At 41.2% G+C, this 14,217-nt stretch overlaps 1 protein-coding gene across 1 annotated transcript in view; it reads left to right on the forward strand.

Annotated features, from left to right (window-relative positions):
* The window catches only part of SDC1 (syndecan 1), a 33,653-nt gene extending 24,654 nt beyond the window's left edge, over window positions 1-8,999 (forward strand). The window contains exons 2-5 of the mRNA XM_073335934.1: window positions 3,263-3,347; window positions 4,942-5,456; window positions 5,747-5,870; window positions 6,676-8,999. Coding sequence (XP_073192035.1) covers window positions 3,263-3,347; window positions 4,942-5,456; window positions 5,747-5,870; window positions 6,676-6,842 — 891 coding nt within the window. The 3' untranslated portion in view covers window positions 6,843-8,999. The remainder of the gene's footprint in view (window positions 1-3,262; window positions 3,348-4,941; window positions 5,457-5,746; window positions 5,871-6,675) is intronic.
* The last annotated feature ends 5,218 nt before the right edge of the window (window positions 9,000-14,217 follow it).

The following is a 14,217-nucleotide window of genomic DNA, read 5'->3' on the forward strand; positions in this document are numbered from 1 at the left end:
AAACAAACATGTCAACATAGCAGCATTACTCCAGGTAATTAGGCTTGGCATAATGATATTTATCTTTTTGTAGTTGGCAGATATTAAAAATAAGCATTAATACCTTATTAATGTAAACTTTCACAGTTGTAGGAAATTATGGGGGGAGTATCAAATTGAATGACAGATGTTGAGATTCAATGTTTAACTGTAAAATACATTTCAACTTCATGTCAAAAGATCACTAAGGTCTCACTCAGACAGCACTTTTCTTTTTTGCCAGTCTGCAAATTTTGACTCTCAAAACATTTTTCCTTGGTGCTTGGATGGCAGAATTGACACATATTGGAACTTAACGATTAAAAATGTAATCCTTCCCTGCCAATAGTCAGTGATGGATCTTTAGTGTTCCAGTACGGTTGACTCTGAAGAGTTTAACTTTAACAGACTACAATATAATACTGATCTCCACTAGGGAGTTATAAGAATGGGATACAAATAATCTTTCATCTAACTAAAGGACTTCTACAAAATCTTGACTCCACCATAGGCTGCTACAACCAGTAAAAATCATTAACTGAGCTACCCCACCCCCACAAGCCTCCTGTAAAATCCTCACTTTCACTGAGGTGTGGGTGGGGTGAGATCACCAACGGTCTACGGAACTCCAGCCACTACTTCTCACAATTCATTTTAATAGTCAGAAGTCTGTATTCTGGCAGGTATGAAAGACTCTGTAGCTGCAACTTGCAAGTGTCTTTAGCATAATGGTGTGAAACAGAACAGTACTAAATACTCCATCTATTTATCCAGACGACAAGAGACTCTATTTTAAGGTACTCTAACCCATAAAGGCACTAGGGTGTTTGGGCTTGTGTAAGATTGGCATGCTTTGCTCACAAACTAATGCAAGCTGGTGCCATGTGTGTTCAAAACAAGAATATAACCACCTGGAAAGATAGTTACAAGCTATTTGCTACTGATAGTCTCTTCAGTGACAGTGAATCATGACCTCTCTCAAAGAAGATAGTTTTTACAATGATGTAGTTGCATACTGTATTGATGGCATGTTAGCTGTGGCAATCCCACTACCAAAAACATGTATGCATTCAAGATGAATAGCAAAAGATCATTTCAGCAGTATATCACACACACACAAATGGATCAGTGTTATGTTCATAAGCTTCAGTCATATGGTTCATCAAAGACTGTATTAGGTGTTTGGAGCACAGTGGTGCCATGTGAGTTCTGACAGTAACACCTTGGCTAGAACTCTTGTGGTGGGGAAGGGGACTGTAACACACTTGTGCCCAGCCTGCCTTTGTGGGCTGCAGCTGTAGCTGAATAGCCCGCAGTGACTGATGGGGAAGTACTCAAATAGTAACATTCACGATCTAGTACTACTTCTGTGGCTACCAGAAAGCAGTATCCTGTACTTCATTCAGTACGCAGATGGCCATGCTGTTAAGTTAGTAACTTACTTTCAGCCTTCAGGCACAGCAGTGTAACTCCACCTACATTGTGCTACTCTGATTAGTCAGTGGGATTAAAGGCTTCCTGTTTGGGTAGAATCGAACTGCAATTAAAAGGTCATGGAGAAATCTTGACCATGAGGTGTGTGCACTGTCTGAACAGTGTAATCCCTTTTCTTGATCAAAAACTGAACTAGTCAATGTCTACAGACAGTCTCTGAATCAACATGCAGATTAAATGTCTAGTTAGACTTTGCTGTGTCTGAAAAGGCTGGCAATTCCTTGAGTAGCATGTCAGTACCAAAACCTGGCTTTTCTATTTGTACTATTTGTCTTGTGTTCCCAGGATGGCCATTGTCTAACCAGACCTACTGAAACACTGGTCATACTTGGGGGTAAGAATGTCATAACTAGAATACCCTCATACATAACTCTCCTGCTCTTGTAATAAACTGTTCCTCGTTTAGTTCTGCGCTCAGGTAAACTCTTGGCTGTGCTTTAAGAAGCTTTCATGTTAATTTCATGGTGTTAAAGTTTTTTTTTAAAAAGGATCAAAGTCCACTAGTCACCTTTGCCGCAACTGCCTGTATGCACAAATGCAGATCTCTACCTGCATGCTGAGCCTTCAGTAGGAAGGTGCCCTCTGAACACCTGTCTGGGCCAAAACTCTCCTCCAATAAATTCAATAGTATCCCCAAGTGGGAAGCCTCAATTAAAAAAAAAAAAAAATTGATTTTAATCAACTCTTCCATTGTACTTCAGTACTTTTTCTAAAGAGGTGCGTTAAAGCATGTTGACTTACAGCTGCTAGAGCCTTTACACAAGATTTGGCACATCTTGCTAGCTAAGAGGACCAATTAGAATTATATATTAAATTATAGCTTAATGTTTTCATATTTGTGTACACTTAATATGTTGGAAAATGGTGAATATTGCTTATTCACTAAATCAACTTTTTGCTCAGGATTTGTCAAGTTGCATTAGGATGGTAACTAGAATTTAGTTAAACAGCATATACGTTGTTTTGTTTAATAAAATAAAACGTTAAGTATGTTTGGTACATAAGTGCTCATCAAAACGTGTTTCACATTTACGATTTATAATAAGCTTAAGCCTTAACATGTTGTATTAAATTTAGATTTCATTTTCAACAGGTTTATTTAAAAAACAAACTTACAGAAAATTGATTTTTTTCAAAACTCTTGTCCATCTTGGAAAGCGTGGTGGGTGATATAAGGGGGAATCTCATCGAAGAATAAGTAGATGAGATCTTGCATGGAAAGCATAAATTTACATTCTCAATTAACAGCATTCATGTAAACGAGTCTGCCTTGCCTAGCAAATATTTTCCCTCTCTTCTGGAAGGCAGCTCAAAAAAAAGTCATTGATGTTCCTCCAATTAGTCCATTTCTCTTGGGTTTGAAACAAGCATTCTGCTGCATTTGCAGGATAACTATTGTACAGCAATCCACCTAGATCAAGAGTAGTGGACTGATAAATCTGGTTGCGATTGTCCAAGAAGAATAGAATCTTCATTCCGGATGCATATGGCACTTTACTTGCCTCTAGTATGATGGGCTCCTTCATGTATGCACCTGCAATTGAATAAAACCCAGAACTAAAGAGACTGTTTTCAGTGTGACTTGATATGTAATCAGCCCAGAAAGTATGGCCATTCTTATGAACTGAATAGCAACAAATGCTGACTTGTTTTTTGGTGGTGCACTTTTTCTATAGAGTAGTAATAAAATAAAATAAAAATCACTCTTGTGCTACTCTGTTCACAAATGTGGTCCTTTTTCTCTTTAAAGCAAACTACAAATGTAAACCTTCCTCCTGAAGACCTGGACTCATCTGGTGATGATGATGATGATGCTTTCTCTGGCTCTGGTTCTGGTGAGTAGATTTGGGTGGGTTGTCTTTGTGTTTTTGGTTTTTTGGTGGCTTTTTTTAAAATGCTCAGTTGTCATAAATTCTTCAAGGTCATGACTTTCGGTGTACAGCTTGGCAAAGGTATGTCCTGGCTGCTGTTTCCCTAGAGCAAGGTAACTCAATGACTTTCTCTTCAGGAGCAGCTTTGCAGGAGCACCGTGCTCCTGAGAGTCACTTTAGGCTGTTTTACCTCTTAAGCACAAGCAGATGCTTTCTGGAAGCCCACTTCAATTCTCAATTATCTGCTCCTTGTGGGGAATAAACAGGGGATCCCAGAGATGTCTACAAAGATGTCCTACCCATGTCTGACTTGTAATATTAATGGTGATGTCTGGCTCTTGCAGGCCACTCATGTGAAACCACTGTAGTGGCTCATGCATTCATGGAGCAAGTGAAGGAAACAAAGCATAGGTGTTAAAGAAGTTATCCCATCTATCTGCCTCAATTATGAGGGAGGGAAGGAGCTGGATGAGAAATTTTACTTAGGCTGCTGAAGCTCTGGACTCCTGGCAGACCTCCCTAGACTATCAACTTCCTCTAGTAGTGACTTCCCATGGGCATGACCATATACCCCATAGTGTCAAAGGAGGCCTTCAATGAAATTGGACTCTGGTAGGCACCCCCAATGCTGGGTCACTATTTCTATTGTGGCAGCTCCTAGATTCCCAATGCGGCTCTCTGTTATGCTAGACTTGTCCAAATAAGACAATTCATGTTCCAGAAGACTTATGATCTGGGTATTAAACAATGGTTAAACTTACTGTACAATGATACAGATCATAGAAAACTGCTAGGGACCCTAACTGGGTGCAAGTTTCTATACACCACTAATACCTATTTAATCTGGTCCAGACTTCAGCTCCCCCAAAAGAAATAACTTCCTCAAACTGGTCCATTAGGATAAAATGACTGGAGACCACCTTCTGGTGTGAAATGCTAATCCCTTTCCTACAGTAAGATTAATCTCCACTATTAACTTCTGGTGTCTGGCCACTGTCAAACTTAGCATTCCTGACTATACCCTTCTTCCTGTTCCCAGCTACCCATTTTTTGGATGGGATATCCTCACTGGTAGGGTTGAGAGTAGGGGAGAGGTGGAAAGCCATGCTGAAGAGTCTTCTGGCTAAGAGTATTGAGATCAGTTTAGTGATGGGTAAAATGAGTTAAGTTTTGTCAGACTTGCATGACTCCCTGCCCCACAGGGCAATTCTAAATTACTAGTCGATCAAAAGTAGTTAACACTAGCAGACTTACAGGTCAGTGTGTTACAAAAAGGAATGTTTGGCCTTGATGGACTGCTTTCCCTCCTTGCAACAACTTCTAATGACTAATGGCATACTGACTTGGCAGTACTTGAGTAACCAGTGCATCCAATCTTGGATGGATTTTGAGGGTGACAGGGCACTGAAGCAATCTAATTGCTTTTGGGTCTAATCCGGGCCCTACAGTAAGTTGCCTTTTTAATAACGCTAGCACACCACACAACATACTGAACTGCTTGTACTTGTCTGTTATTGAATCATCTGTACATCAAGTAATGCTTAATATTCTTGTGTAGGTCCCTTGACCAACCATTCTGTGGCTGCCTGGAATATCCCCTTAGAACATGCAAATTCTTCATCAAGATCAACAATGTCTACTGGAGCAACTGTTCACCAACCTGCAGTTGATGGCACGGAAAATCCATCTGAAAAGGAAATGGTATCATCATCCCCCACTAGTGATGTGGTGCCAGATGAGGCTGTCTTTTCACTTAAGGATGAAACTCACGAACTGGGCTCAACTGTAGAGAAACCTACAACAAATGAGGCAGTCATAACAACAAGAAGTCCAACTACTCACAGTCTTACTGTCAGAGTAACCACTACACAAGTGTCAAGCACAGTCCATGTAATGGAACCTAGTATCCATAGTTCTAGTTCCTCTGGTGTCTCTAAAGAAACACTTGATCCCAGCTTCACCACTATTAGTGAGGAAGATGCTCACTCTCCAACTACAACAATTCTAACCAGGGGTATATACCCTATAGATGATAGGGAAACTCCATCTCCTGAAGAAGGCTCCGGGGATCAGGTAAGAATTAACAGTTTCAATCTCAAATGTAGATCTTTCCCATATCCAGTGCTAAAGCTATACAACAGTGCTGGAATGTAGTAACTTAGCTTCATATGTGGAGTGGAACTAGTTTCTATTATGATGCATCATAAGCTGTTAACAGCTGGGTGTAGGGAAAATTCTTTTGCCATCAGTTGAAGGGAAATATTAAAAACTACTAATATAAGAAAACAAGGTCAGTGTAAAACTTTCAGTAACTTCATCAGTGAGCTGAAATGTGACTGACTTGCACTATATCTTTCCCACAGGGAGACTTTATCTTTAGTGAAGAACGAACAATACCATCAGAATCTGAACTGGCTGACTCTTCAAGAGATGCTGAAGCTGCTGGAACTTCCCAGGGGTTAATGGACAGAAAAGAAGTTCTAGGAGGTATTTCAGAATACACTGAATGCTATAGAAGGTCCAGTGTAGTCCTCCTAATCTGTGGCTGTCTAATCTGCTATAGGATCCACCCAATACTGCAGGACCTAGGCTTTCTATTTTAAAAATCTCTAGTTATCAGAGCTCAAGATAGGTTTGGAAACCTGAAAACACTAAATCAAGGCAGTGCTGCACAATATGTAGATGCCAGATCCTCAAGCTTCTTCTAGTCAATATCTAGATTAATGTATTGCTAATAAAAATGGGCATGTTGCAAATTGAATGTGGGAACAGTGTAAAATCAAACCTGATCTAGCATGTAAAGACTATCCTTGGTAATGTAAATGAAGCTGCTGCAGAGTTTCGATCCAGGTTATTCTGAGGTACCTGTTCAAGTGCATGGTGGTACACTGAGGGAAAAGCTTCTACTCCCAAGCAAGGATGGAGTAAAATCTCTTGCAGTACTAGAGCACAGCCTGTTGGCAGGAGTCATGACTTAGGTACAGTGGGCTTCAAGTAATGGGGGAAGGAACATGGATCTTCAAACTTTCATTTTTTGGGAAGGAATTGGAGCCTCTGTAGGGGAGGCTTTCAGAGGACAGCTAGGTGCTCAGTTCCCATTGAAAGCTTAAAAAGTGAAGTACCCAATACCCATTTGACTTTTTTGAAAACTCTCTGGATCCTATTACATCACTTGATTATGAAATGCCTTTATAGTACTGGTCTCTGCTCCTACTAACCAACTCTGGAATCAACTTCAGTCAGAATGTCTCACTCCTGCATAGTGTCTAATGTGACTTTTGCCTCCCCACAGGTGTCATTGCTGGAGGACTAGTAGGCCTGCTGTTTGCGGTATTCCTAGTGGGATTTATGCTGTACAGAATGAAGAAAAAAGATGAAGGCAGCTATTCATTGGATGAACCAAAACAATCAAATGGAGGATACCAAAAACCACAGAAACAAGAAGAATTCTATGCATAAACACAAGTCTTCAGAACACTTCCCCCTCTTTCTTGAACTCTTCTGTCCCTGCATACAACCTGCTTGTGGTTTTTGTGCATTAAACTCAAGCCGTACAATCATCAGATATAACCCTTGCCACTGGAAACTAACTATAAATTACATCTGGATTCCTGGAACCTAACCAGCTTTGTTGCACAAATATAGATTCCACTTTTTTAAAAAAAAAAAGTGGAACATGGGACTGCAAGCCACTAAACTTGCTTTGGCTTATCTAAAGACTCCTGGGAGGGAAGGAGATGAGGGAGAGCTGGAATGTATGTATATAATTGACCTTTAGGAGAACAGCAAGAATTAACACGAACAAGGCTTAAATTATCCATGCTAAAGATCCTTGTTAAACTCTCATGGCCTCCACTGTGCGTATCATGTATTAGAAAGTCTCTACTGCATTTGACAAAGACCAACAGCTGGTAGCTCATGGTTCTGGCACTCTTTCTAGTTGCCATGATCATAGCACTTAATAGTGGCCATAAGATGTCAACTGGAAAAAGGAGTGAAGGGGCAAGGCAAACAAGTATTTGATCTCTGGGTTTGGGATTTTTGTAACAGTTGGATGAATGTACTATTAAAATTAACCTAGAATTTAAATAAATTGCTCCTTTGAGGTTAAACCAAGAAATATGACTTTTGGGAACAAACCATATCTAAACGATGCACGTAAGTGCCAAGTCTAGTCTTACTGGCTCAAATATGATGAAGTCATTATGAGAGAGACCTTACTGTGTTCTATACCAGTGTGGTACTCTGATGGGCAACTGGTGCCATATCCTAGCTATCTACCTCTCTGCATTGTCAGTTTGTAGTGGTGACTTTGAACTAGGTCTGCCATGAGTGCCATCATACCTTGTGTACTGTACATGGCCCATCAGGTACAAAAGACAGAGCAAACCAAGCATCTCTGGCTTCTTGTACTGCCAGACCAGGGAGCAGAGAAGCATATTAACTAAACTGATCCTTTCTTGCACCTTAGAATGGTTGTGGTGTTTATAGGCTCACACTAATATCTACTATATAAGTGCCTAGCTCTAACTTCTGACATAATTGGGTCTGAATATTAATGTCTTCAGTTTTAGTGTAGAGTGGGTTTTAGCAATGGATAATTGTCATCGCCACAGCATCACCCAGCTAGCCTATGGTGCCAAGTCATGAGTTGTTTACTGATTAGAATGGGCCTAAGAACAGGAACACTTCCCAAAAGTCTCTTGTTTGGATGAAAGTACAGTTTTGTGAATGGGTTTTTCAAATACAATAGTCTTTAATGTAATATACTAAGAGTAGATGCATTCAGTTGTAGCTTGTACAATATCATTAACTTCAGTGTATCTTACACAACAAATTTATAGGAACTTTGTTTGAAGGAAATCTCAATTTCAACACAGACCTTGCCTCTGCTTTGCCAGATAGGGGTTTTTTGTTAGCCTGTTTCAAATTGATAACTTTTTCTGCTCATAGTGAAGGTATAGGGGAAGGAGAGTGTTTACGATGTAAATATTTATATTGCCGAGCCAGAGGAAGTGATCCAAGAACTCTTGCTGACCGAGGCATGTGTGTTGCATATTCAATTCAGTTTTTTAATAACTTAAATGAATTGTAGAAGGTCCTTCCTGAATTGCTAATTGAGTAAATTGGTGCCTTCTCAATTTCTCAACAAAACCAAGAAAATACTTGCTTCATTCCATCTCTGAACAAGAGATTGCCTTGATGTAGAATGTAGCTGTATGTTAACATTCTTAAAGACAAAACTGAGATGTCCATTATTGCCTTTATTTTTACACTGAATTTTTATAAATTAATGCAACAGCCAGATGGTGTTAATTATAACTGTAATTCTTTGCTTTGTATAGGAATGTAGAAATGCTGGTAATAGGCTTTTCTATGAGAATTCTTCTCATAAACCACAGGAAACTATTTTTAAAAAAGGGGTAACTTCAGTTGTACTGCCAACCTTTCTACAGGCCAAGAATAACTCTGTATATTTTGGTAATCTAAATGGATAGCTGGAGTTATTGACATACAGAAAGTTTTTTGTATTTAAGTGGTACAAATTTAATTTTAATGGAATATACTTCAGTTGGTTATCTGTACACATGCAATAAATGGCATTTTGGCAAATAACTGGCGGTCTACTGTGTCAGCCTACCCGGGAGCTTTCCTACTTCCCCATTTTCAGTGTCACATGTAACCATAATGCAGAACTCCAGGATTTACTTTCTTTGAAGCTTGCTCAAGAGCATAAAGCAAATGCAAGCAGCTTCAGCTCTGAAAGAGCATTTGAAGAGTAGGCCCTGGAAGTTTAGCATGTTCTCACTTCATAATAGTAGGGAGAAGCACTTTCTTAACCAGAAACAGTTCAGAGGCAAAGCAGTTTGAGTACTGAGCAGAAGTTGGGAACAGAGCCTCCTGAATCTCTGTCAAAGGCCAACAGCTGCTCAGACAACCAACCTGCTGTCTGAGTCCTTCTCCATACTCAGATTGAGAGTTGTGCTTTTCTCTGTTTCTGGCTTTTTTGGCTGCAGACATAGCACCAGATATTTTGAGGCTTCAAATAGGTGGCCATTGCCTCAGTGGGGATTACTAGCACACAGGAACTGGCTTGGATTTGCAGATGGTGGTAAGACACACTTGGCTTTAGGAACAGAGGTAGTTGAACAGGTTTCTACATGAGACTCCACACTGAGCCCTACAAATGTGGGGTCTAGGTCTGGTTGGGGAGCAGAAAAACTGATTCCATGTACTCTTCTACTTGTGCTAATCTTAGATTCTTCAGTAGGCATCCCTTCAATAAAAAGGACACAGTAATGGAAATCTTGTGTACCAGGAATCTCCTACTACCTCACCTCTCTAATTGTGTAGTCTAAAGTGACTCTTGCAAGCATTGGGAGGGTGAGAGGACTGACCACAGATGTCCCAAATACTAATGGGATACACAGTGAAACTTCTATCTTGGCTGTAAAGTACCTTCCTTTACTAGCTTTTTGGGTAGGGAATGGATCATGTAGGTGTCACCACACCAGGGGCAAGATCTCCTAGAGGGTTTGAACTACATTGCCAAAGGACTAAAATACTTTGATGCTACAACGAACTGTTAGTGACAGGAGGGAGAGGCCCTGTGGATTGAAGACCTACTGTTCCCCCTCCTACATAGGGATCAGTCAGTCTCAACTAGTGGGGAATTGGCAGAGAGTACATAAAGGAGAGGGGGTGAAGTCAACTTTAGACTGAACAAGCAATAGAGACATAGTGAGGATACCAGAGCCTATGACCAGATGCAGATTTTTCCATAAATGGAAAGGACTGAATGCCATTTGTGGGTGTGCATGGATCAGATACTTAGGTAGAAAGTAAGAATCTGCTTTTGTGTGCAATTTGGCAAGTGATATGGGATTGCTCATTTTTTTCTCTTCTTCTGCCCCCCCCCTCCCCCCCAGAAAAAAACTCCACTGGTCATTGCTACTTGTACCCATATCAAAACTAACCTGGAGTAGGTTATTGCCTTTGTCAGATTCAAGGGGGGCTGTTACCCCCCTGGGCTCCTCAGTCTAATGGGAATCAGCTGTGCATATGTATGGCCCTCCACAGGAGGGCTGTCAGGGAAGGATTTCCATGCAACCAGGCTTTAGATTCCTTGCCTGTGTAGAATGTGTGCGTTAATCAGCCAAGACCATTTAGAAGAAGAGTTTGGGCCATTGAACTGTCTCTAGATTAGACTGACAAAGTAGGTGAGATATGTCATCTTAGACCAATTTCTGTTGGTGAGAGTAGCTTTCAAGCTTGCACAGAGCTGCTTCAGGTCTGGCAAACTAACTCAGGCTACATCTACACTACAGACCTTAGAGCAGCACCACTGTCCTGCTCGAAGATCTCTTGTGTAACCGCTCAATGTCAATGGGAGAGCATCTCCAGCCAGCAACAGCTATGTCCACACTGGCCCTTTGGGTGGTGTAACTTGGAGTGGCTTATTGTCACCCCTGAGTGACATCCATTATACTGCAGTAAGCAGTAGTGTGTACATAGCTTAAAAATCATGGACTGAGTAGACACTGGATTATGGCTTATTACAACAATCTGTAACCCACTAACCAGCCCTACAGTTGTTTTCTTCCCACCCCACTTCCTTTCCTCTCTATGACTAGAGGGGTGTTAATGGGCTGCTTTGCCTGGAATGATCCCTTGAAATGTCTTAACTAATTATGCAAAGCAATCTGTTCCACCTTGTATGTAACTGACACACAACTATGTCTACACTAGCAGTTTTTTCTCTGATCAGGGGTGTGAAAATAACTTGCAACTGACCCAATTTTCACTGATCTAAGCACTGGTGTGGACGGGACTATGTCAGTGGGAGATGCTCTCCTGCTAACATGCCCACCGCCACTCGGGGGTGGTTTAACTATGCCAACAAGAGAGCTCTTCCCCATTATCCTAGAGCAGCTACACAGGAGCCCTTCTAGCAGCACAGTTGCAGCAATATGGCTGCGCTGCTGTAAGGTCTGTAGCGTAGACCTTGCTTTAGGGTCTAGTAAAACTGAATTTAAGCTCCTAGGCTCATCTTCTGAAAGGGGTATGGAGGTGTCCCTTGAGGATGAGGACTGATGGGGATTGCTTTGTGAAAAGTGTTTGCCCACACATTTCTTTTATCATGAGCTCCTTCAAGAGCATAGTGATTATCTGGCTTCACCCACATAGTTGCTATATGAATAGAGACGCTGTATTTATGGCTTATCACAATGCTCTGTAATCCATTTAAAAAGCTCAGTTGCTTTCCCTTCATCCCCCTTCCTTTCCTACCTACGGCTGGAGAGGCATTAATGGGCCACTTCACCTTGAATGTTCCCTTGTAAAGTGTTAACTACTTATGCTAAACCATCCGTTCCACCTTGTATTTAGCAATAACTTTGAGTTAGGCCATGTCTACGCTACCACTTATGTTGGCAAAACTTATGTCACTCAGGAAGGTAGAGGGTTTTGGGGGGGGAGGGCCACACTCCTGAGCGACCTATGTTTCACTGGCATAAATCAATGCAGTAATGTCAATGAGGCATCGTAAATCTATGATGGAGCTTGCAAGCCTATTGCTGATGTCTGTCGTGTCTTAGCCAGAACCACTAGGCTTACATCCTAAAGACTTAGCACAAAGTGATACACTCCAGGTAACCAGGCAGCCCATGCCTGTCTTTAAGGCTGAGGAGGTGGTGGTATAATCCCATTTTGAGGTTGTACTCAAGTTTCTTATTCGCTTTCTTGGGGTGCATCCATCTCAACAAATGGCATCATATTGCCAATGGGGATTGTTAGAGAAGATGTCATAGTATCTCTCTCTGAGATTTGAGTTTGGGCCACATGGCTTATTAAATCAAAAGTTTATTAATGGATCTCCACCTACTTTTCTTCTCCCCCCCCCCCCCGCCCCCCCCCCCCCCAAATCCTCAGCCATTCTAACTCTGTATTGTAGATGTTCTGGCATAGAGAAACCCTGATCCTTTTCATCTTTATATTCACTATGCCTCCTGCAGTAATAGCTCCCTGGCTTCCTACTTCCTCAACATTGGGGTGAACAACACATTGGTCCTGGCTAACAACTCAGAGTCATGGGATGCAGCAGGAAGAGAATCCTTGACCTTATGTCCAGGCCTTGGTGAGGGAAAAAATGGTGATGAGGGGGTGGAAATACAGAAAAGAGGGGGGAAGAGAGTAAATGATAGTGAGGAAGCAGCAAAGAAATCTGAGCCTGGAACTATGATTAGAGTAAAGAATACAAGGGGAGCTGTCTATGGGGGATACTTACATTTGCAAAGAACCTAGTCCTAGAGAATAATTAGAAAAGTCTTCCCTTTTCATTCCAAAACATTTTTCCTTAGTTTTTTTTCTTTCTTATTCTATCTAGTAATAGGACAGAAAGCCCTTGACCTTCTAGACTATGTCACTGTCATCTAGGAAGCAAATTCTCTTGCTGTCTAGTACAGTAAGACCTGCTGGACCACATTTCTAGGTAAAGGCTTCTGGGATATCCTATTTGTAGAGACCAAACCAGATTAGCCCCTAACAGTACTGCCACCATTGGAAGGCAAAAGAAATCACCAAGCCATTATGCCCAGCCCCAGGTAGCTCATGGCATTAAAGGAGGAAAGATTTCTACTATATTCGTTACAAGTAGGCATCACCCTATAACAGTCACAATAAGATGACAACACTGATTCAGTGCTGAATTTTCTGTAATGAATATTAAACTTTATTTTCATATTGCATTGTCCACTTGACACCATCCTATCTCTACTATTACTTATACAGGGTTGTAGATGTGCATGGAGCTTTACAGCATGAACACAGCTCCTGGACCAGAAGATCTTATCCTAAATTAGAATAGGCGATAATCTCACAACAGGAAGGGTATGGTGTAAGTACAGTGCCTAGCACAATGGTGAGCTGGTCCACAACTGGGACTCCTAGGTACTATGATCATACACAATAATAATGGACAGTCACTTGGAGGAGGAGACTTTTTGGTGGATGCCAAAGAGAGTGGGATTAGGAAATGCTTTCCTCCCTTGTGAACAGGTGCCCAATGCCAACGGGTTGCTCTCACTTTCACATACTGATTTGTTCTAGTCTGTTTTCCCACTCTACTACCTCTAACTTTTTAGCATAGGGACAGCAGATGTGCCGTTGCTGGGAGCCATGCTTCGGGGTCGGTAATCCAGCAACTTGGGTCTTTGTTTGTCTATGCATATTGTGTAGTGGTAAGAGGGGAAGACTTTGCATTTAAAAATGTACACCCTCATTATATACCCTGTTCAGTGTGTCAATGCTACAGCGTGCACCTGTCAGATGGCCACTTGCTTTGTAAGGCTGCATGGTGCAAGATGTGATTTGCACAATGTTTATTGCTCAGATGCAAATGGCCATGATAAGGAGGCACCTGGCACATGTGGAACAGGTGGGTTTGGTCTTTGAAGGAACAGAAGGAAATTTACCTGCAAGGCAAGAGGTCTGGTACAGGAAATGAGAGAGAAGAAGCCACCTATAGAGATCGGAAATAACAGGGTCCGTTCCTGCATACATTACAGGTGCTTCCAGCATTCCAATTTCTTACAAGGCCCACAGAGACTCCTATCACTGAGCAATTTTTTTTAAGACCTAAGGAAATTCCCATGCAAAAAAATTAAACTGGAATTAAGGTTAATGTAATTTCAGCCAAGAAAATCCACAAGAGAATGTTATAATTTTCTCATAACAACCACAAACAATAGAAAACCCAGACATTCCAATTTAAGGTTGCACTTTACTTTCTGTCCTCTATTTGGTAAAAAAACAGGTGATGCAGTCATATGAGATG

The sequence above is a fragment of the Lepidochelys kempii genome, chromosome 3 (genome assembly GCF_965140265.1).
Source record: "Lepidochelys kempii isolate rLepKem1 chromosome 3, rLepKem1.hap2, whole genome shotgun sequence".
NCBI lineage: Eukaryota > Metazoa > Chordata > Testudines > Cheloniidae > Lepidochelys > Lepidochelys kempii.